The 19359-nt window shown below is 39.4% G+C and overlaps 6 protein-coding genes across 6 annotated transcripts; 1 reads left to right on the top strand and 5 right to left on the bottom strand. All coding sequences in view use genetic code 12, as the record gives it.

Moving 5' to 3' along the window:
- Nucleotides 1–660: 660 nt before the first annotated feature.
- ERG251 (Erg251p) lies at nt 661–1756 on the bottom strand (the record flags this gene model as incomplete). The annotated part of the gene is made up of 2 exons (XM_064919039.1): nt 1593–1756; nt 661–1535 (listed from the first exon to the last, which is right to left on the bottom strand). Exons 1-2 carry the CDS (start codon nt 1651–1653, stop codon nt 661–663), a joined length of 936 nt encoding a protein of 311 aa, XP_064772908.1. The 5' UTR covers nt 1654–1756.
- A 642-nt stretch (nt 1757–2398) lies between these two features.
- CPA1 (carbamoyl-phosphate synthase (glutamine-hydrolyzing)) lies at nt 2399–4334 on the bottom strand. Its single transcript, XM_064920504.1, has one exon. It carries the CDS (start codon nt 3954–3956, stop codon nt 2673–2675), a length of 1284 nt encoding a protein of 427 aa, XP_064772907.1. The 5' UTR covers nt 3957–4334; the 3' UTR covers nt 2399–2672.
- Nucleotides 4335–4966: 632 nt separating this feature from the next.
- RJT20DRAFT_129428 (ubiquitin-ubiquitin ligase) lies at nt 4967–8283 on the bottom strand. The gene has a single exon (XM_064917498.1). The coding sequence runs from the start codon at nt 8145–8147 to the stop codon at nt 5307–5309; it is 2841 nt and encodes a 946-aa protein (XP_064772906.1). The 5' UTR covers nt 8148–8283; the 3' UTR covers nt 4967–5306.
- A 2948-nt stretch (nt 8284–11231) lies between these two features.
- On the bottom strand, nt 11232–12683 carry RJT20DRAFT_668 (cleavage polyadenylation factor subunit; the record flags this gene model as incomplete). The annotated part of the gene is made up of 1 exon (XM_064921153.1): nt 11232–12683. The coding sequence occupies one exon, from the start codon at nt 12681–12683 to the stop codon at nt 11232–11234; it is 1452 nt and encodes a 483-aa protein (XP_064772905.1).
- A 1648-nt stretch (nt 12684–14331) lies between these two features.
- RJT20DRAFT_129416 (uncharacterized protein) lies at nt 14332–18086 on the top strand. The gene has a single exon (XM_064917497.1). It carries the CDS (start codon nt 14466–14468, stop codon nt 18009–18011), a length of 3546 nt encoding a protein of 1181 aa, XP_064772904.1. The 5' UTR covers nt 14332–14465; the 3' UTR covers nt 18012–18086.
- On the bottom strand, nt 18087–19336 carry RJT20DRAFT_129415 (uncharacterized protein). Its single transcript, XM_064917496.1, has one exon. The coding sequence runs from the start codon at nt 19300–19302 to the stop codon at nt 18157–18159; it is 1146 nt and encodes a 381-aa protein (XP_064772903.1). The 5' UTR covers nt 19303–19336; the 3' UTR covers nt 18087–18156.
- Nucleotides 19337–19359: the final 23 nt, after the last annotated feature.

The following is a 19359-nucleotide window of genomic DNA, read 5'->3' as shown; positions in this document are numbered from 1 at the left end:
GTATGTGTAGTGGGTGCTATTGGGTTGGTGGTGGGTACTGGTCGTGGGTGCTGTTGTTGGGTGGATACGTGTATGCTACATGGTATATATATGGTGATGTGAATTGGGTCAGAGTGTGAATCGTAGGTGTGGGTCTGAAACGGAAGTGGAAGTAGATATTTCAGGCATTTCCACATTCAATTGAGATCTGATAACTACAAGTTTAATTAGATTTACTACTCTGCTCCAGCTCCAGCTCCGGCTCCGGCTCCGGATCAATTTAGTAAATTTTAACTACTTTTAAGTTTAGTTTAAGGTTCGGGTCTATATTGGGTTCGGGTGTACCTTTCGGTTTCGGGTGTACCTCTCGGATAAGTCGAAATACCCAAAATATAACTAAATTTAGTTTACTATATAGAAAGTGGTTGCAACTAAACTATTTGGTTTCATTGACCACCCATTGACAAGAAAGGTAAACTAAATATACTGATTTAAACTGATATGGCATGTAGCCCTACAATTCAGGATGTCCATCTACTCAATACCTTTCACATGGGTACTCCCTACAACTTTATATCTAATCTATTATGCCAAATGTGAACTTCGTGTATGATGGTATGTATGTGCTATATCTCTAGCGTATTCCTCCGTATGTAATTAATGTGCGAAGCCAGCCCATAACTAAACCTTCTTCTTAGCAACACCCTCAGCTCTGCTAATCATCTTCTGCTCTCTACCTCTCTTTCCAAGAGGACCACTCTCGGTACCCAAGACGTAGTCATACCATCTGAAGGAACTAGCGTAGTTACCAATAAAGAAATGGTGATGAGCGTCGTGGTGTTCGGCACCAGCCCAGAATGGCAAGAACTTATTCAATGACCATGGGAAGTCGTAACCAGAGTGGGAGTCCACTGCTTGCATTAATCTCATAGTAATCCAGATAGTAATAGTGAAAAGATGCAAGTCTGGCAAGTTAAGGTTGGTGAAATTCTTAGCAACATAGGCATAGAGAACTGGGAATCCTACTGTACCGACACCAAGTGCCATAACTTCTGCTGGGTGGGCATACTCTGCAGCCAATCCGAAAGGAGCAGCATACTTGTGGTGAACCTTATGAATGTTCTTGTAGAACCAGCCTTGGTGAAACAATCTGTGGAACCAGTAATGCCAGGTGTCTTCCATAAAGAAGAAGAAAGCGATTTGGGCAGTCATAACCCATTTGTCTGGGAATGGAACTTCAATGGAAATCTTCAATTCAGAACAAAGTGGGTGGAATAACCAAATTGGTAAGGCTTCGACTAACAAATGGGACTTTAACACTGATTTCAAACACTCCCATTGTTCTTTATTAGATGGGATCTTTGTAGGCTGAATCTTGTATCTGTTGAAAACAGGAAGTTGATCTATGATCCACCATGGCAAACATCTTCCAAAGTACATGAATTCGTGAACTAAGAAGAATAACAAGCCTGTAGCCAAAATATCATTATCCATATAGATGTACCATGATGCCCACAATTTCTCTATGTAGTTCAACTTGGAAACAATTGGGTCAACTTGAGACAACTTTTGCAAGGTATGGAGTACCTGGGGGTATGATGCTGGCACAACACCGTCCAGCACCGCCAGCAGGTTGGTCAAAATATGCAGAAGGGAAGATACGTGCTCAAACATTCTAAAACTGGTAGTAGTTCACCAAACAGAATGTGTTTCTTAGGGTTCAAACAAGAAGTGGATACTCCGTGTTATTAGGATTCGAAAGGCTGATCTCTCACAATTCTTCACAAAATACAACTGTCAGTGCCTTTGCATCTCTTATATATAAATCCAAGTCTTCGTACAGGCCCCCTCATATCCGCTGCTCACATATTATAGCCCGTTTCGCTCCACACGCTACACATACCACCTTCTTCATCCCATGTCACAATACACACTACATTATGCTTCATTTACATATCTTCAGTTATCGTCGTATAGAATCATCCGACGTCTTTGGACGCAAAAAAAATGGCCGCGTTTAAACCGTTCCCGATTAGGAAATTTATGCTGCCCTGAGAATTTATGGTGTGATTTTTCACATCCATTTCTAAACGAGTCCGGATGGGATGATGAGTACATTAAGGAGTATAAGAAGGACAGTAAATAGAATTAGGTACGGGATGCTGTCACGCAGCATTTTGAGGAGTAGCATTCAGATCGAATTATACGGCTATACGACGGGAACGAGTCGTACTGTCCATGGGTGTTTTTGCTATCGCATCGAGTTGATATAACGGTTGTGAATATTTTCTGTTCTTAATATTGTACTATTATTTAACTGAAGACAAAGAGTGGTAACACTCTATAATTCCGTAACCACAAAGTTCGATCCCGTGTATACGAGCCCTTGATGTTGGCAGAGCAGGGTCCTCAGCGTATGGAATAAATCAAAGAAAACAACGTCGATCCCATCATAACAATGGGCTATGAAGAAAAATCACCGGTTCAAACCTCGAGGCACCGTAGGATCAATCCTACCATATAAACTGTCGCCAAACTCCTCTACAAACCTCCCAAGGAAAACATATACGACATCAATGGGACATTTAGGACATTATTTGTATTACCTAATTACTTACTAAATCCAATTCTCTATATGACCTTTTTGCAATCGTTTTACATATACTATTATTTTTCACCTAGAAGCTAGCTCCTTAGACAACTCTCTCCTTTGGCAAGATATCCACCAACAAACTGTTGTCGATGTTAACCAAGTTCAAACCGTTGTTGGTTCTGTAAACATCGATGTTCTCGAAGAATTTGTCGAATAAGAATGCAGTGTCAAGTGGACCACCTTTGGCTTCTGGATGGAATTGAGTAGAGAAAATAGGTCTGGTCTTGTGCTTCATACCTTCATTACTCAAGTCGTTCAAGTTAGTGAAGTATGGTTCCCATTCGTTGGACAAAGTGGAGGCGTCGACGGCGTAACCGTGGTTTTGCGAAGTAATGTGACACTTACCAGAGATCAAGTCTAATGCTGGGATGTTGTGGGCTCTGTTACCGTATTTCAATTTAACGGTCTTAGCACCACTGGCCAAAGCCAACAACTGGTGTCCCAAGCAAATACCGAAAATTGGTAATTCTGGTTGCTCTTTAATAGTCTGTTTCAAGTGCTCGACAGTACTGGAACAATGGGTTGGATCACCAGGACCGTTGGAAATGAAGATACCGTCGAACTTGTTGGCAATCTTGTGAATTGGGTAGTTGTATGGGAAAACTGTCAAAGAAGCACCTCTCTCAACTAAACAACGCAAGATGTTCTCTTTAGCGCCACAGTCCAAAACAGCGATGTGGACGTTCTTGGAGTGCTCTGGAGGACAAGCAATGTGAAAAGGGGCCTTGGTGGTTACCTTGTGGACCAAGTTAACAGAACCTGGGTCTTCAAAAGCAGCATCTTCGTCGGCATCGTATTCTTCACCAATGGTGATCTTGGCTAACGAAGAACCCTTGTCTCTGAGGTAAGAAACCAATTGTCTGGTGTCAACACCAGAAATAGCAGCGACACCGGATCTTTGACACCATTGCTGTAAAGACTCAACAGCAGTCCAATGGGAGTATTCCAAGGCGACATCAGCCACAACAATACCAATACATTGGACGCTAGGACTCTCCATGTACTTCAACAAGTTAAAGTGATCTCTCTTGGTAGATGATGGAACACCGTAATTACCAATCAAAGGCTGGGTGAAACACAAAATTTGACCCTTGTAGGAAGGGTCAGTCATGGACTCAGGGTATCCGACCAAAGAGGTGGTGAAAACGGCCTCACCACTGACGTTTTTGTTGGAACCGAAGGAGTAACCACTGAAAACAGGGCCATCCTTGATGGTTAATGTGGCCCTGTCCAACTGGGAGGTCTTGTTGGTGAACCCCTCGGCGGCGGTGGCCAAGAAACGCTTGGATTGAGCGTTTCCTAAGTGTCTGAAGGCTCTAAGCATTTTGAATCGATTTGAATGTAGTAGTTACCAATTTTTCACTGTCAGTAATCGTAGCAATAGCAATTTTTCAGTCAACGGGCAATGGAGTAACAACTGTAAGTACTACCACTTCTAGGCTGATTTTACTAGACGGTTCCAGGCTAAAACTCGAACTTTTCTCGGAGAACTGTACCACTACTCTTAAAAGAAGAAACTTCTACCAAATACCAAAAACAAATCCGCCCTGGAAAATTTATCCCAGGCCCATGAAAAACTATATATACACTGCCACGGCCAATCACTGATAGCGAATCGCGGCTAGCAAATTTTTCATGAATGGATTGCCTAATTGGGAATGACTCATCCGTATAGTGAAGACTGAAAAATTTTCAGTGAGATCAACGGATGTGCATTAAATTGGGGATTATTGGGGAGGTGTGGATGGAGGGGGAGTTAGAGTGGAGGGGAGTGTGAGAGTTAGGATTTGTAGGAGTGAGAGTTGTTGGAGAGGAATTGGAGCAGTGGTGAGAGTTGTAGGAGAGGAATTGGAGTGGTGTGGATGCGAAGAGATGTTGTACTGATTGGCGTCGTGATTGCAGCCGTGGTATTAAGGTAGTAGAGTAAAAGTTGTAAAATTGCAGTGGTGAGTATGGCGGGGCGGTGATTGTAGCAGAGAATTACGAAATAATGGGGCAGCCAGGCAATAAAGTTGAGTATTGGAATTATGAGTAAGAGTCACATGTGATATAGGGTATATATGCATTTCTACAGGTAGGAATGACTGGTAAGGGTGGTTATGTTATGTTATATATCTGTATTTTCATTGTAGTAGGTAGGAAGAGTATTAAGAATAGTATTAGTATTAGTATTAGTATTAGTATTAGTATTAGTATTAGTATTAGTATTAGGAATAGTATTAAGAACAGTATCAGTATTAGGAATAATATTAGTATTAGGAATTATGTTAGTATTATTTATATATAGTATTATGTATAGTATTATGTATATATAGTATTATGTATAGTATTATGTATATATAGTATTATGTATAGTATTATGTATAGTATTATGTATATATAGTCTTATGTATATAGTATGTATAGCATGCAAAAAACTTCAATATTCTATGTCTCCTAATGACTCCCAATCAAAATCCATGAACATTGATAGCCATATTTTTATTCAATAATAAACTCTGCTGCCCAGCGAGCCCAAGCAATCGGAATCCAAATGGCTGTGAAAAATGGAACTAATTAATTCGAAGGCGGGCTCCCAACTTCGTGGGGTGTAGAAGAAAATTTTCATATAGTCTAGCCTCCTACTAAAATGGGAATGATATAGTGTAGCCCACTAATATGGCAATTATATAGTCTAGCCCACTAAAATAGGAACGTCTACCTTGACCATATTATCTGCAAACTCATTCTGATCGCTGCCACTGCCCTTATACTTCACAACAACCTGTAAACAATATAAGCGGCCCACCAAACAACTCTGGAAGCTGGGCAATAAGTTAATGTTGTTCTTGTTAATTGGAATCAATGGAATAGTCAAGTTCTTAACCCATTGCATTTTCTTATTAGGCAATTGGTTTGCTTTCCACGAAGATTCGCTGTTCAACAACTCAGCATGCGTGTTGGCATTAATTGTCTTGTAGTAGTCTTTAATAGTGTCCTTCTTGACACCTAAGTTCTTGATAGACTTCAAGTAGAGATAGTTATTCTTCGAAACGAATACCTGGTTTGTCTTCAAGAAATGAATGTAGTTCGACACCTGGTCCTTAAGTTCTTGAAGGTTGTTCTTAGTGAATTCAATAGAATCTTGAGCTTTGTTGGATTTTTCATCGGGATTGGCGTAGAAGAAATCGTATCCTAATTCGAAGGGTAATGGATATTCGGTGTAGTAATTCCAGAAAACGACATTCGTCTCGACGAAGCTGATCTGAGGAGGTTTGGCCGAATTTTCAACAGGGTCAAATATTAAACTAATGTCAAGAGAACTGATTATATCAGATTCGCTTCTGTTATAAATTCCGGAAATGTGACTTGACACCCTGGTCAATGAAGGAATGGGCCTAAGAGAATTCTCTGTTTTGGTAGGGGTTAAGTTACCACGAGAAACCACTGGACTTATTGTATTGCTCTTATCGTCTTCAATACCCATGTTATACTTCATTAAAAGCTTTGGAGAAGTATAAGGAATCACCTTGTTAGGAACTTTGACATATATTCTCAGTTCACCTATCTTGATCAACGAAGACAATATCATCTTTTTCTTCTTCCCGTAGATTTCAAACGAGGTCTTTGATCCTATCATCTTAAGGTCCTCATAATGTATCTGTTCATTATAGTCGCTTTCACGTTGCTTCCGCAGCTCTTCAAACGAGTGCTGCTTACTCAATATTCTTTCCAATGTCAAGCTGGTACTTTCTGAGTTACTTACAATGAGATTCTTGTGCTTTATATCTTCAATGCTGAGTTCTTCTTTTGCAAGTCTATCGTCAATTTCCTTCTCGAGTTGGTAGTTTTGCATGTGGATATATCTCCAGGTACTTAAATGCAAATAGTCAAGGAAAAGCTTACCGTCGATACCGTCGAACTCATAGGTTTCTGGTGTGTAATGGAATGATCTGCTGGCATTTTGCAACTGTTCTTTCAAGTCCGGAATGAATCTGAGGAAATACTGAGTGCTCTTGGAGATGACGTAGTCGGCATCGGAATTGGAATCGTTAATATCACTTTCTGATAATGGTACTTGGTCCTTGGTATCCTTCTTGTCAATGAATTTGGCTTCAATCGTATAGCTGACACTTACATCTTCGAAACTATAGTCCCTCGTCAAAAGTGGGGTTCCTCTCACGTTCAAGAAGCCGTATCCCAATGCTTTGTTTAACTGGATCGTGTTTCCACGGTTATAGAAACAAGTTCTGTCGAGTCCCATCGATGGAGGTGGTAAAACATGCGGTAAAATAGAATGAATGCAACTGTTGTCTAATAGTCTATCAGGAAATCTAAAGGTGAAGAATTTCTTATACTTCTGATGAGGCTCTAAGACTCTTTCGTTGGGTAAGCCGATCTGAGTTCCATCCGATGTGTCAGTGGAGAAAGCGGTATACTCAATACCAGCACTATTGGGTATGTCTGTATATCCATAGGAAGCATTCAAGTCATACATCTTCAAGAACTTCTTCATTAAAATCTTGCTATACTTGTGACCTTCCAAAGCGTTAGCATCGTGGTTTCTTTCGGTGGCCTTGATAGTTCCTTCCAATGAGACGGTAAAAAGACCAAAATTCACCGGCTTATCGGAAGTGTTCGTAATAATGATATAACCATTAACCATATCTCCACTGGTATATTCTTTCAACCGAGTTTCTAGTTCATTCTTCTGGTTGGGCTGGGGAACGAACTTCGTGACAAATGTTTGTATATCTATTGGAGAGTGTGGCGCCTTGTGAAGCTTGTCGATGTTATCCAATGGGGAATGGCCGTATCTGTCCTGAGTTACGGCAACATTCTGGTTATGGGTGCTTTCTTCTTCGCTTTCGTTGGTAGTGACATCGTGATCTTCGTCAAACAAGTAGTCACCTCTTTCCTCGTGCTCTCGTTCTAATTCGTATTCTGCCAACCGGGTGTTCACGCTTTCCATCACCGTACTTATATTAGTACTGTGGCTATTCGAACTTACTGGTGATAACCCACTAGGAGGTGTAGGAGACGAGTTGGCTGTATCTCCATAGACTGGAGGAAGGGTCCGAAGATCTTCACTGAACTGGTTATCGTCTCGCTTCAAGATCGACTGGAACATCTGGAACGATGGTAAGACATCAAAGTACTCTGTTTGAGTACTCGAACTAACGGTGGAAAGAGCATTCACCGAGCTCGACGAGTTACTGAGCAGATCAATATACTTCTGTTGTTCCTTGGAAGGAGTATAAGGCACATTTCTCTTTGTTGGGGTTGTTGCAGCGGTTGAGGCACTAGAAGACAGCGAACCCGTTCTTCCTTCTCTCAAAAGAGAGCTGGTGCTATGTTTAAAGATGGGAGGAGCCTTCTTATGGGATCCTTCTTGCTTATTGGGCTTTGGTGCCAATTCCGAGTTAGACAAATCGTATGGAGGAGGTTCTTCGCTTGCTCCGCTGGGCCTATTGTTTGGAGAAGGGCTGGGGGAAGGCAGCAGACTGTCTTTACTATTATGGCCTGGGAAATGCATCTGAACCAGCTTCTTTCTATGTGTCTTTAAAAGATGTTATATAGTATCTCTGGTTATTGGATTATACCGACTTGGAGTCTCTATTTCTTCGAATTTTTTTTATTTTCTCTTCTTTAAACTTAAACAATAACAATAATACTGCTACAATACACCTATCTACAACGCATCTACAACTCACCTCTAACACCCATCGAGATTTAAGCTTAGGCGACTGGCGAGATGCCGTATGGGGAATTTTTCACAACGATTGTGCGCAACCTGCGCACCTGCAGGTTCTGCCCGGGTTTATAAATATTATCTACAGGAGACAAAATGTCTGCGGAAAAAATACGTCTATTTCTGTGGGCGGTAACGTTAATTTTAGTGTCTGATTTAGTGTGGATGCATGAAGCTGTTACCACGAGAGCCACTCATTGACTGTGTTTATTGGGGTCGTAGAGGGTAGTAGAATGGGGAGAGGCGGTTAGTATGAGAGGGCAATGAGGGTATTAACTTGATAACTTGTTAACAATTTGACTTCATTAATGGGGTAGTAGACTAGGGAGAAACTGTTAGTATGAGAGATCATGGATAGGGAATGAGGATAACATCAATTTGATATCTTTTGATATCGTCTTGACACCAACTTCACATCTTCTTCCTACTACAATACAAGACGTATGCTAGATCAGACTGACATGCAAATCGAATTATTTTTGTGAGGTTTCATAGTAAATTACTCAACAAAATCGGTGATCATCATCTAGTATGGTGCTGTGTATTGAAGTAGGCAGTTGCCGCAAAAAATACATACAGAAATCCAAAAATGGGGCTCTTTTTCCTTTGAATCACTTCACGGGATGATCCAATCATTGCAATAGAGGTCAGGAACCACGGCCGGTCAAGGCCTAATTTGTCATCAAGGTTTAGGGATTAACAGTCCCAAAACACAGTAGACCGTCGTGAAATGTGGTGTAATCATCATTTACTATTGCAATGGCTGTGCCATCAAGTGATAACCCGGAAATCCTAATAGCTCGAGCAGGGCTATCAAAAAACGGTTTTCACAAGAACTTCAATTGATTATATCAAGATTCAATAAATATCAGACATGAAAAAGTTTCTCTTCTTTAAGAATTCAGACATATGCTTGTCATTTTTTTTCAACATCATCTTCTATTACTGAAGTTCTAAACATCGAAACAATCGAAGAACTGCTAAATCCTCGGGCAGCGAAGAGAGAGATAATCTTAGAAAAAGAGTTCTAGGAATAGTTAGTACCAAACGATCATAAAAAATTCTTGGTTTTCATTAGAACTGATCAGAAAGGCATGAATGGTATTAAAATAAGTGTTGTCATCAACGGGAATCCCGAAATTCTGACTCGTCATCTTGAAGATCATCATCTAATTTCTCATGAAAAGTCGGTGCAAATATACATACAATTGCAATCAAAAATGAATAGGCTGGACACAGCAAAATCTATTTTAATGTTAGTATTGAATTCAGTAATTGAATATCCAATATCAATACAAATCAGTTAAGGTGGGTTTCTGAGGCCCACCGAATATGCGTTGTCACTCATAAAATATTCAGTGCCCAGTGCAATAATTCCTCATAAAAAAGACGACATTGGATGTGAATTGGTTGTTTTCAACATACCTAATGCTAGTTAGTATTATGTACATGACTATAGCCATATTTTTAATATAACAGCTGGGGTTACAAATCAGAAGCGTTGCAAAAACTTATCAATCATAGAGTTTCAGCCAGTAATTCCAGCTTTGTTTTTGTTAAATCATCATAGTAAACCCGCCAGTTATGTATTTCAGAAAGTAACATACTCATTAGATAACCACGAAATGGAATATCACTCGATAATCTTCAAATATACTAGTAAATGTTAGAACGCTGTTCCGTTAAAACCATCCGTATTCAATTCAAAAATACGCCAAAAACATCGATTTCAGTATAAAAATTTGTGATCATTCTGAAAAGTCACATACTCTAGTTTGAATTGTTTTGTTGGTTCATCCACTAATGTTTTTGACCGAATTGACGACAGCAGCCTGCTACTTTGCATTGAAGAAACATACATTTAAACCATACGAGATGGCCTTACTATAGCCCATCTAAGGGCACTCTAAAACCACCAAAAAAGCTAAACTAAACCTGATGATTATTCACCAGTGATCTCCATATCCTAAAGTCATATACAAGAAGTTCACAAGAAGCAAACTACTCTAAAACAACAAGAGAAAAGAAGTAATCATCAAATTGGCTTTTTATTTGAAGCCTGGAAAATTTTTCAGTGAAAAATTTCGGTTTTCAGTGCCGGGTAACCCCTGGGTTCATTAGGTAGGGTATTAAGATCCTTGCCGCAGTAGTTACTCCTTATGTTAGTGATAGGGTTTGCAGCCATTTTGGATGGGATGGGATGGGTTGTTATTAAGGGAGAGGGATGGTGGTTGTGGGTTAAAGAGGTAGGTTGGGATAGGTGGAGGGGTGAAATGGAGAGAGGCTGTTTATTTTGGGAATTTTGGGAGATTTGTGTTGTGGATCAGAATAATGGGGAAAATGGTGAATTAATCGTAGAAAATACTGCGTTAAGTATAGTGAAGGGAGTGGTATAAGGTTCTTAGGAAGGTTGTTGAGACAACAAGAAGCAGATGGAGTAAAGTGGGGGGTGTTAGGAGAGTGGAGGTATGGAAATTATAAAATTTTGAATTAAGAAGTTCTTTGATTAGAAAACAAGTGCATTACAATATTCTGAAGTTCTTTATACAATTGCATTGACTAAGTATATTAAAGATCCTGAAAAAATGTATTGCAATGACCCTGGTTCTCTAGTAACCAATACTTGTAGATCACTTGGAACAAAAACCTACGACTTTAGTAATCTTTACTTGTTTTTTATTCACCTGCTACATTAGACTCTAAAAAACATCTTTCATTCTTTATCAATGTATATTTCATGGACACTATATTTTCAATTTTTCTACAAAATTTTGCAATATAAGTAGAAGTCTTCCACATATTCCAGCACTTTTGGCAATTCAACTTCTTTGACATCAATGAGATATTCATTGCTACTATTGATACATACTATTTACCGTTTTGGTTGGGATTATTATGGTTCAAATTGCTATTGAACTGAGGTGGAGGTGGCATGAACATCGGCATAGGTGGCACAGGCATTCCTGGAGGAATGGCAAAAGGCGCAGGCATCACTCCTGGCGGTGGAAGTGCTCCTGGTATAGCTCCTGGCATCATTCCTGGAACGAACATGCCCGGCCTTGAAGGCAATACTGTATTCTGTCTCTTAGAATCTGGGCCCTCGCCGTTGTCTTCTGCGGCTCTCTTGACAGAACCTTCAGATGATGGGTTTTCGAGTCCTAACTCGGTCTGTTTCTCCTTCGTGTACTCCTCTAACTGTTTCTCCAACTCTTCGTTGAGTATTAAAGAATCTATAAATATATCTTCGGTATCACAGTTAGGACAATGGAAATCGTTTTCAATCAAAACTTGTTCCAAATCTTCCTTATTGTAGCTGAAGTTAGCTAATTTCTTGAGGCGTGACTTGTCTGTGCAACAAGGTGTTGTTACTATTGGTGATTTAAGCAATTTCTTGGTACTAGCCAATGGATCCAAGAACTCCAGCCTACCATCTCGTTCAATGCATTCTACGATTTTCTGTTCGAACTCCTGTTGAGCCTTTAATGCGGCATTCTGTTGTTTCTCCTGGTATGTGAGCCAGGTCTTACTATCCGCCATGGCAATGGCGTAATCACCATCTTCTGTGATTAAAATGGCATTTCCTTCACTGTCTACCATATCACCATTCTCGTTTGTAGTAAAGGCATCAGATTCCACCTTCTTCTCCAACTCTTCCTTAGAAATTGTCTTCAAGTACGACTTTGGAATACCAGTAGTACGTAAGATCTTCTTACCTTCGAAGTTCGGGTCGCTGTTGGTAGGACAGTTTTTAATCCAATGGTCCTTCTTACCACATCTATAACATATGTAACCTGGAGGAGGCTGATCTTCTTGTTTTGCTGCACCACCTTGAGTTGGCTTGAAGTACACCATTTTATGCTGTGCCAATTCATCCTGGGTCTGAGCCCAAGCGTTAGATTGGTTTTCGAACATCAACTTGATTCTGTCTTCTTCGGAGATGTTTTCGTCCATTGGTCTTTGGGCGGTTCCCGCCACGCCTGTTCCTGTAGCATTGTTCGATGTGTTGATGACCTTTCTATTGATACGAGGTTTACCCGTGACGTATCTAGAAGCGTTGCTGAAACGGGCATTTTTAGAGACTGCTGGAGACCTCTTGGCCAACACGTAAGACGACCTCGGTATGATATCTTGGTCGAGTTCGTACTCTATATCTGGTTGTTCTGAATGATATAGGCTCAAGTTGAAATCCTGGCCGGTACCCAATTGGTTTTGCTGGATGATTTCACGTTTGAGGTCGAACACGCTGATGGCGGTACCATCGAAGTGGATCACCGACCGGTTCTTTTGGTGGAGAAACTTGTAGTAGACCACTGAAGACATGGCTAGTGATTTGTGTTATTGAGTAGTTGGCTACCTGACTTGTTGACTGACTTATTAACTTATTAACTTATTGACTTATTGACTTATTGACTAATTCACTAGTTAACTGATTGGATAGTTGACTAGTTGACTAATTGACTTATTGTCTTATTGACTAGTTGGCTAACTGACTTGGTGAGTTGTTGACTAATTGACTAATTGACTAATTGACTTTTCACTTATTGACTATATATACAATGTTTGAAGTCCTTCTTCTAAGAAGCATATAGAGAGGTATATTATCTATTATATACCTTTGCTTCTTCCGTGGTATAATGGTTTAATGGTCTAATGGTCTATTGCCCTGATATCTGTGTTCTTTCCTATACTATTTGAAGTGATGTACAGTTCTTTCAAGGAATATGGAGAAACGAATATTCAGCGTCTTTGATGTCTCTTCCACAGACTCTATAATTTGACAAGAAGTGTAACAAGAAGTATAACAAGAAGTGTAAACAAGAAGGGTGAACAACAACACTAACACTAACAGAGCACTATCAACAACACTAACACTAATAACAACACTAACAACGTCTAAAAAGAAGTGTTTCCAAAAAGAAGAGTAAAGTAATTTTAATCATTAACGTTTTTATGGGCTTTGGAGGGTTGTGTATATTGGATTGGGAGAGTGTATGTAATGATGGTGTATGGTAGCGCTGGAAATGTGTTTGGAAGAAGGGTAAAATGTGGAGTTTGTTGGTGTTGCAATTAGTTGTTATGTAGTGGTTGTGTGTTACTGGTAAGTGGGTTGTGATGATTAAAAGAGGATATTACGAAAGGAAGTACAACGGAGAAAGCCTACTAGGAAGTACTGTTTAATTTAACATTTTCTTTAATGCTACTCAGTCAATGATCCTGTATATTTGGTTTTACCATATATTGTATACGGTAGCGCTGTGTTAGGATGGGAAGATAGTCATTATATTCTGATGTTTTATAGTGGGTAATAACTTTAACATAAATATTGGGCATATTATCAACAGCCAATTTCTATTCGTCATTCTCTATTTACTATATCGATTCAGCTTGAAAGACCCATTAATGGCTCCCTTAACATCATCAGTCTTTATACACGGACTGTATACTGCACCACAGCAATAAAGTTTTGCAGCCATAACCAATGGGCATTACTATATCTACTTAACAAGTACAACATGTACAATAAGTACAACAAGGACAACAGACTCCCTTGGAACCAGAACATGGATAAAATAGTGAAATTCTCTGGGTACATACCATGATATTTTTTATTCAACTATACTTAACTCTTAAAATAGTAAATGAAATCGACTCTCACTGAATAACACAATCTTGAGGATACAACTGAAATACTACGTTCACTTTGACATTCCACATTCCACATTCCACATTCCACTTTGACCATATTTCCTCCTCAACCAACCCGCCGTCTACTCAACAATCATACAAACACCCCCTCCCCCCTTACATCCCTTTGCTTCCTCCACTCCTTCACTCCACTCCTCCATACACCACTCCATTCAATATAAATCCTCGTGACTTCCATCACATGACCACTCGCGCTCATCAGAAAAACCAAAAAACCCAAAAAATCAAAACTCTCCGATTTTCAAACGCTTCAAATGATGGTCGTAAAACAGTTGTTATTGCTGTTTTTAGACAATTCGTGGTGGAAATCGTCGTGGAAAGGGCCATTTCGGAAACTAGAATATCGCTTGTAGTGGAAAACCGCGTTGAAATCGTGTCAAGAGCCCTCCTAAAACCATGGACGTGACGTATTCTGTGTCCAACGTAGTGGGCTTCAAAGACCATTTGCAAACACAAGCAATCACTCTTCCTCTCAAATATCCAACCAAAAATGAAGTGAAAACTCCCAAAGAAGAGTTCCACAATCAGCTCGCAGACTCAGGCTCAATCCTTGACTTGTCAGCATCCAAAAGCTTCATTGATTTCGTCTCCTGTGACGTGTTGAATGACTTGAAAACAATCACTTTGACGCCAATCAATGCCAATGTCAACAACTTCGATCTCACATTCCAATCGCTCCAAATAGCATTGCCTCATCGTGTCATCTCCAGCAAATCATTCAGCGTCATCTTTGACTCTTCTGCTGATCCTGAAGGCGAAGACGGGTTCATAGTGCTCGATTTAATCGATGAAAACTACCTATTCATCACATTGAAGATCCTGCTTGCTGATTTTATTGTCAGCGGCAGCTCAAACCGCCGTGCGGGCTTTTCATTGAGTAGTTTTGACAAATGGGGCCAAATTTCAGTACCGTACTCATTCGAATTGCGTTCGTCGCCGTTTTTATTGAAATCGGTAGACCCATTGAATATTATAGTTTCATTGAAAGACGGAGGATTGCTCCATTTTAGGAGATCCAAGATATTGGGAGACGTCGAGGCTCGGACTTTCAGTGAGTCAACATCCTTGCTTCCTTTGAACTTCATAAGTGGAATCTTTAGAAGAGACCCCAAGCAGGAGATTATCTTGGAGGGCATTTCTTCCAATGCCATTGTTGACGTCATTAGCTTGAACCATCAGTACATTGCAACATTGACGGTGAGGAAAGTCTTGAAAGTATGGAGCTTGAGAGCTCTTTCTCCAGCATTTGCTCCAATAGAACTTACAGAATTGGCCGATGCTGGCTCCTGGTTAACTTCGTTCCCTGCCAAATATCTCCAAATATATACTACTGAGGACGGCAAGAAGAGTTTGTCGTTATATTATAGCACAAATCTGAATGATTTTGACAATACAAAGAGCAGATACGTCTTTAAAAGTTGGGAAATTACTACGGTAGATAACAAAATAGAATTAACTGCCTTGGACGATCTTACTTTTCAACCAGAGTTGCCAAATTCCTTGCTTTTATCCAACTCAGAGCAAGAGGAAAACAATTTCCAGAACACTCTCTGGTTCATTCAGGACTATCAGACCCAATTTATAGCGGGCCACATCAAATTCCATATCCTTTGGAAATCCAACACGTCATCTATCTTAGTAACATATACACTCAGTTTCTCTGATGGAAGTGTTGTTTCTATTAACTGGTCAAGCTCTCAGGAAGGTAAAACATTTGAGGAGTTAGGGCCATATCATGATGCTGACTATTATTACAATAAGATCTTGAATTCTGGCAGATATAATAACTTGATCGTATACACCTCGTTAAATGTATTCCGTGAATACAAAGGATTAGAGCCTGTGGATAAGAAGAAGTCTATAAGAGACTCGGTAGAAGAAACTATAAAAGCAGCCTCTAATTTGGACCAGTATGAAAGTAAAATGAATTGGTTCAAATTAGAGTCTTTATGTGAGGAGTTCAAAAAGTTAGGAGAAGAGGACCTAGCATTATCTCTTACCGCGCAATCGTACCTCTTGACTTTACAGGTCAATGGATTGAGTATCCTCAGACCATCCCACTATTACGAATCGTTCTCCTCTAAGAAGAAAACTTCTCCAGAGGGAAAATTGGCAGGCGTCTTAAATAAACTCAACAATGTCCTATCGACTAAAACATTCCACAGGATTCATGCCAAGATCAGAGCTGCTTCGAAACTCAGCCCGCAATCAGCTACTGAGTGGTACAATAGTTTCATTGGAGACAAGTTGTCAGACGAAGACACTAACTCGATAATTCAGGAATTGGAGTTAATTCCAAATGCTTTCGATTTGCTTGATTCTCTCATTGGTTCTATTGACTTCGAAAATATTCCTGATATTGAAAGCCTGAAGTACACTAGTTCTCTCAATATCCCACCAGCAAAAAAATTAAACACCATAGTGACATTCAAGAATATCATTGCTCGTCACAAATCAATATTATTGAACTTATTTGTGTTGTTTCTTGTCTGTGATAATAACGACCAGATCCTCCTCTTACTTAATAAGATCATAGATAAGTTGAACACTTACGATATCATTGGCTTCATCTTTGATACAAGTTTCAAGAAGCAATCTAAGACTTCCAGAATTGAAAACAATGAATTGAATAATACTGAGAAATCCTTATTCTGGACAGGAATTGTTGACAACAACCCGCAGCTCAATTACTTAATTCGCGAGTCTAGAATGAACGAGGCCTGCGATTATTTCATCGGTACAATCATATCAAGCTACCAAAATTTCATCGTTGATGTTACACTTGATCTCCTTAACCGTGATGAAGGAAAGTTTATCAAGAAGACTTTCTTCAAAAATTTGAATCTCTCCAGAGTTGTTGACCGCTTCATCATTGGTTTGGTGCATTTGGTCAACAATGACGCGAAAGAGTTCTTCGATATATTTGAATCATATGAAGCCTTCGATTTCACAGATCAACAATCTCTTAAAGAAAAGGTGTATAATGCTTTGGCATCCAACGTAAATATTAAGATTTTCTTGGATGTCATTTTTCTGGAGAATCCCGATCCAGAGTTGAAAAAATCTGAGTATTTTCATGCCCTTTCTGAATTATCCAGAGCGCAGGCTATTCACTCTCGTCGTTATTCGCACCATCAGAAGTTCATAACACCAGCATTGACTACGACAACGAAATCTCCTGAAGTATCAAAAGTTGAAACTAATTTCACGACTACCGCAATCGAGTTTGAAAGTAAGGCTATTTCTATTCTTGAAGGAATAGTTTATCCAGAAGAAGATGCACTTTTGAAAATACAGCATTACTATTTAAATCTCTTTGAATTGGCATTGGGAGTTTCCAACTTTGATGTGGTCTACGAAGCGTTGTCCCACTTATCCCCAAAGAATTCTAATCTTTACGATTATACAGAATTATTTACACGCTTTATCCACAAATTAATTGCGGACCGCTCCATCTCCATTATATTTCCGCCACATCCAAATGCGTTGTATAGGAAGAACTTCTTGTTGATCGATAGCATCTTATTAAGTATCGCAAATAACGAGCTTACGTTATCCAGTTCATTAAAGCTCTATGAGTACTTGTACTCCTGGAGATTATTTGGTTCCTCAACCGCTTTATCTGCCGATCAATTAACAGACAAGAGAGGCGCTATAGAGTCGTTATACATGTTCATCACTCGTTTCAAGAACGAACGCGGCAACTTGATCCAATATACTACCACACCAACAGTGGAAGAGATCAAGCACTACAAGCTTAAAATCTTGGAGTTATACATGATTATACTAAACTGCTTGAAAGGTTATGATGACGAGGATGACCAATGGATAATCAAGCAAAAGGATTCTAATTCCTTGACAATAGTTAAGTTAGAGGAACTTAAACTTGAATATCATGAATGGTTTAATGAGCTTGAAGAAGATTTGAAAAGAGAATTTTAGATTAATGGTTTATAGAAAACATATATGTACATTATTATATTCAATTGGATTCATACAAGAAAGATTCATTAGATACAATATATGCTAATAGTACTAGTATAAAGTACGGATATTTACTTCTCATTAAAGAATGTACACCTCCAACTTATCCAATATTTCCACCCATATTGCCACTTCCCTTTGGATTCTCGTCTTTCCAGTCATCCCAGTTTCGTTTCTCCAACTCGGCATCACTATCATCCTCATCGCTGTCGCTACCTTCATTCTTCTTGTCCTTGACCTCTTCCTTCATCATTTTACCATTGGCCAATTCATAATCCAAGTATTCTTCAACAGTCATAGATGGTAACACTTGTCCTGTTCCAAATACCTTGTCCTTTATTTGCTGCTTATTCGATGTGATGGTAAATGGTTGTAATATCTTTCCCTGTTTGGAAACTAACTCGGAAATTGCCTTCTTGTGGTTCGGCAATTGCTCTAATCTAGTCGTGAAACCATAATCGTTATCCTTTGAGTTGTTCTGTCTCGAATCTTCCGGTTGCTTTAAAGTGTTTCTTTGCTCTTTTGGTGGTCTGTTACTTAATACGTGAAGTTCCATTATCAAAGTCTCCATAAATGAAAACGTATTTAATGCAAATAAGCGAATTTGATCAATGTAGATCGCCCGTATGGTATCTTCATCGAAACGAGAAAATTCCGTCTTGTCTTCATCCTCATTGTCGGCGTTTCTATCATAATAATCGTCCAACACTTCCAACTTCGAATTAAGCTGTTTCTCCAACTTATAGTTTTCAATCTTCTCCTGACGCTTCTCAGCCATGTTTGTTGGCTGCAATTCCGCCAAAGTCGGATTAAATGTGTCTTTCACCGAGTTAACTCTATCCGATTGTGTCTTTCCTAATAATCCATATTGTTGTATTTGAATAATATAGGAAATAAGGCACATTTTGGCGGCTTGTAAGTTCTCCAGTCTGAATTCCACTGGATCCACTTCACTGATGGCTCCTCTCGCCTTTGGGTCGGTCATTGAATTGAGGTACAAAGTACCAAGATAGTAATTAATGTTGAGAAACGGCAAGTAGTTCGTGTTAACTTCCTCAATCCGTTCATTGTCACTAAACAAATTCAACTCTTCTACAATTGACCTTATGAGTTTAAACTGTTGAATAAGAGATGCTACTTGCCTCTGGTACGATACAGAGTCCTTTCTTTCCACGCTTTCTCCTTGTTTTCTGTATAACCGTATAGCTTCACGGTACCTTTCGGCCACCGTTCTATTATCCTTATCCATTGGAATCCAAATACAATCTATAACCCTACTAAAGTTTGTAAGCAAGCACCATTAAAA

Source organism: Scheffersomyces xylosifermentans, assembly GCF_036884685.1.
Source record: "Scheffersomyces xylosifermentans strain CBS 12540 chromosome Unknown RJT20scaffold_6, whole genome shotgun sequence".
NCBI classification, from domain to species: Eukaryota; Fungi; Ascomycota; class Pichiomycetes; order Serinales; family Debaryomycetaceae; genus Scheffersomyces; species Scheffersomyces xylosifermentans.
Note: the sequence above shows the minus strand (reverse complement) of the source record. Positions and strands in the feature narration are given on the sequence as shown.